We start from the raw sequence: 1935 nt of genomic DNA, 5'->3' as shown, positions 1-1935 counted from the left end.
GTTCTTAAAGAGCCAACCAGACCTTAAAAACAGTACTCAGTCCACAAGGCAGTCAGAAAGAGTTAAATTACCCGGGGTAAATAGGATTCCTACATTACATCAAAAGTATATGATATTCTGCAGCAACTGGGAGCATTTTCAGGTTTGGCATGTTGTCCTCTTTACAACGAATTTTATCATAATAGTTTAAGAAGGTGGACACTGTACCACTATCAAGTGCATTTAAAAGTGACATGTTTTTGTGCTAATCTGACTCCCCTGAATGACCTAGCTAGTGAACTAGTCACTAGGCAAATCAAGCCTGCAAGAAAGGAAGCCAATATTCAAATTACCATGTTATTGTCTGACCCACAGAATTTATTTTCAACATAAACATATAACTTCAATATGAGATGTCTAACTAAGGCAAGCACCACCAAGACCAAGACAGCATCTCCTCTTCTAAGGTTTAGGTTTTGCCCGGAATTCCTGATACATGGAATAGCCCATATCAAGAGTCATTGCTCCCACAACAAAGCCTTGGGCTGCCACGCACATGTGGATCAGGTGAACAGACATTTTAGTATTGCCCCTGCTCTTCAATTTATATAATCCATATACAACGATTGCTGCAAAACCTGCCATTCCAATGGGGACAAATGGTGCCTCTCTAGCTTTATGGATAAGTTTAGATCCCTGATCTTCATCATATGAAGAAAGAGAAACATCTGTGTCACTTGACATAATGATTGAAGAATCTTCAGACAATGGCATGACGTCGCAGGCTCCTACTGGCTTCTCTGTATGTCTTCTTTGGTGAAATGTCTATTTAGGTCTCCTGCCCATTTTTGGATTGGGTTGTTTTTTTGATATTGAGCTGCGTGAGCTGTTTGTATATTTTGGATATTAATCCTTTGTCTGTTGCTTAGTTTGCAAATATTTTCTCTCATTCTGAGGGTTGTCTTTTCATCTCGTTTATGGTTTCCTTTACTGTACAAAGGCTTTTAAGTTTAATTAGGTCCCATTTGTTTATTTTTGTTTTTATTTTCATTACTCTAGGAGGTGGGTCAAAAAAGATCTTGCTGTGGTTTATGTCAAAGAGTGTTTTTCCTACGTTTTCCTCTAAGAGTTTTATAGTGTCTGGTCTTACATTTAGGTCTTTAATCCATTTTGAGTTTATTTTTGTGTATGGTGTTAGGAAATGTTCTAATTTCATTCTTTTACATGTGGCTATCCAGTTTTCCCAGCACCACTTATTGAAGAGGCAGTCTTTTCTCCATTGTATGTTCTTGCCTCCTTTGTCATAAATTAGGTGATCATATGTGTGTGGGTTTATCTCTGGGCTTTCTATCCTGTACCATTAATCTATATTTCTTTTTTTGTGCCAGTACCATACTGTTTTGATTACTGTAGCTTTGTAGTATAGTTTGAAGTCAGGGAGGTTGATTCCTCCAGCTCCGTTTTTCTTTCTCAAGATTACTTTGGCTATTTGGGGTTGTTGGTGTTTCCATACAAACTGTAAAATTTTTTGTTCTAATTCTGTGAAGAATGCCATTGGTAATTTGATAGGGATTGCATTAAATCTGTAGATTGCTTTGCATAGCATAGTCATTGTCTCAATATTGATTCTTCCAATCCAAGAACATGGTATATTTCTCCATCTGTTTATGTCATCTTTGATTTCTTTCATCAGTGTTTTATAGTTTTCTGAGTATTTGTCTTTTCCTCTTTAGGTAGGTTTATTCCTAGGTATGCATTTCCTTTCTTTTTAAGGCTGAATAATATTCCATTACATGTACATACCACATTTGCTTATCCATTCATCTGTCAATGAATACTTGGATTGCTTTCACTTTTTAGCTATTGTGAATAATGCTGCTATGAATATGGGTGTAAAATACCTCTTTGGTACCCAGTTTTCAAGTCTTTGGAGTATATGCCCAGAAGTGTAATTGC

At 36.6% G+C, this 1935-nt stretch overlaps 1 protein-coding gene across 1 annotated transcript; it reads right to left on the bottom strand.

Moving 5' to 3' along the window:
* Positions 1-416: 416 nt before the first annotated feature.
* LOC309800018 (HIG1 domain family member 1A, mitochondrial-like) lies at positions 417-764 on the bottom strand. Its single transcript, XM_082613830.1, has one exon. The coding sequence runs from the start codon at positions 751-753 to the stop codon at positions 442-444; it is 312 nt and encodes a 103-aa protein (XP_082469956.1). The 5' UTR covers positions 754-764; the 3' UTR covers positions 417-441.
* Between the last annotated feature and the right edge of the window lie 1171 nt (positions 765-1935).

The sequence above is a fragment of the Mesoplodon mirus genome (assembly GCF_964341445.2).
Source record: "Mesoplodon mirus genome assembly, chromosome: 3".
Lineage (NCBI taxonomy): Eukaryota > Metazoa > Chordata > Mammalia > Artiodactyla > Ziphiidae > Mesoplodon > Mesoplodon mirus.
The sequence above is the reverse complement of the archived record's forward strand: the minus strand, read 5'-3'. Positions and strand labels throughout refer to the sequence as shown.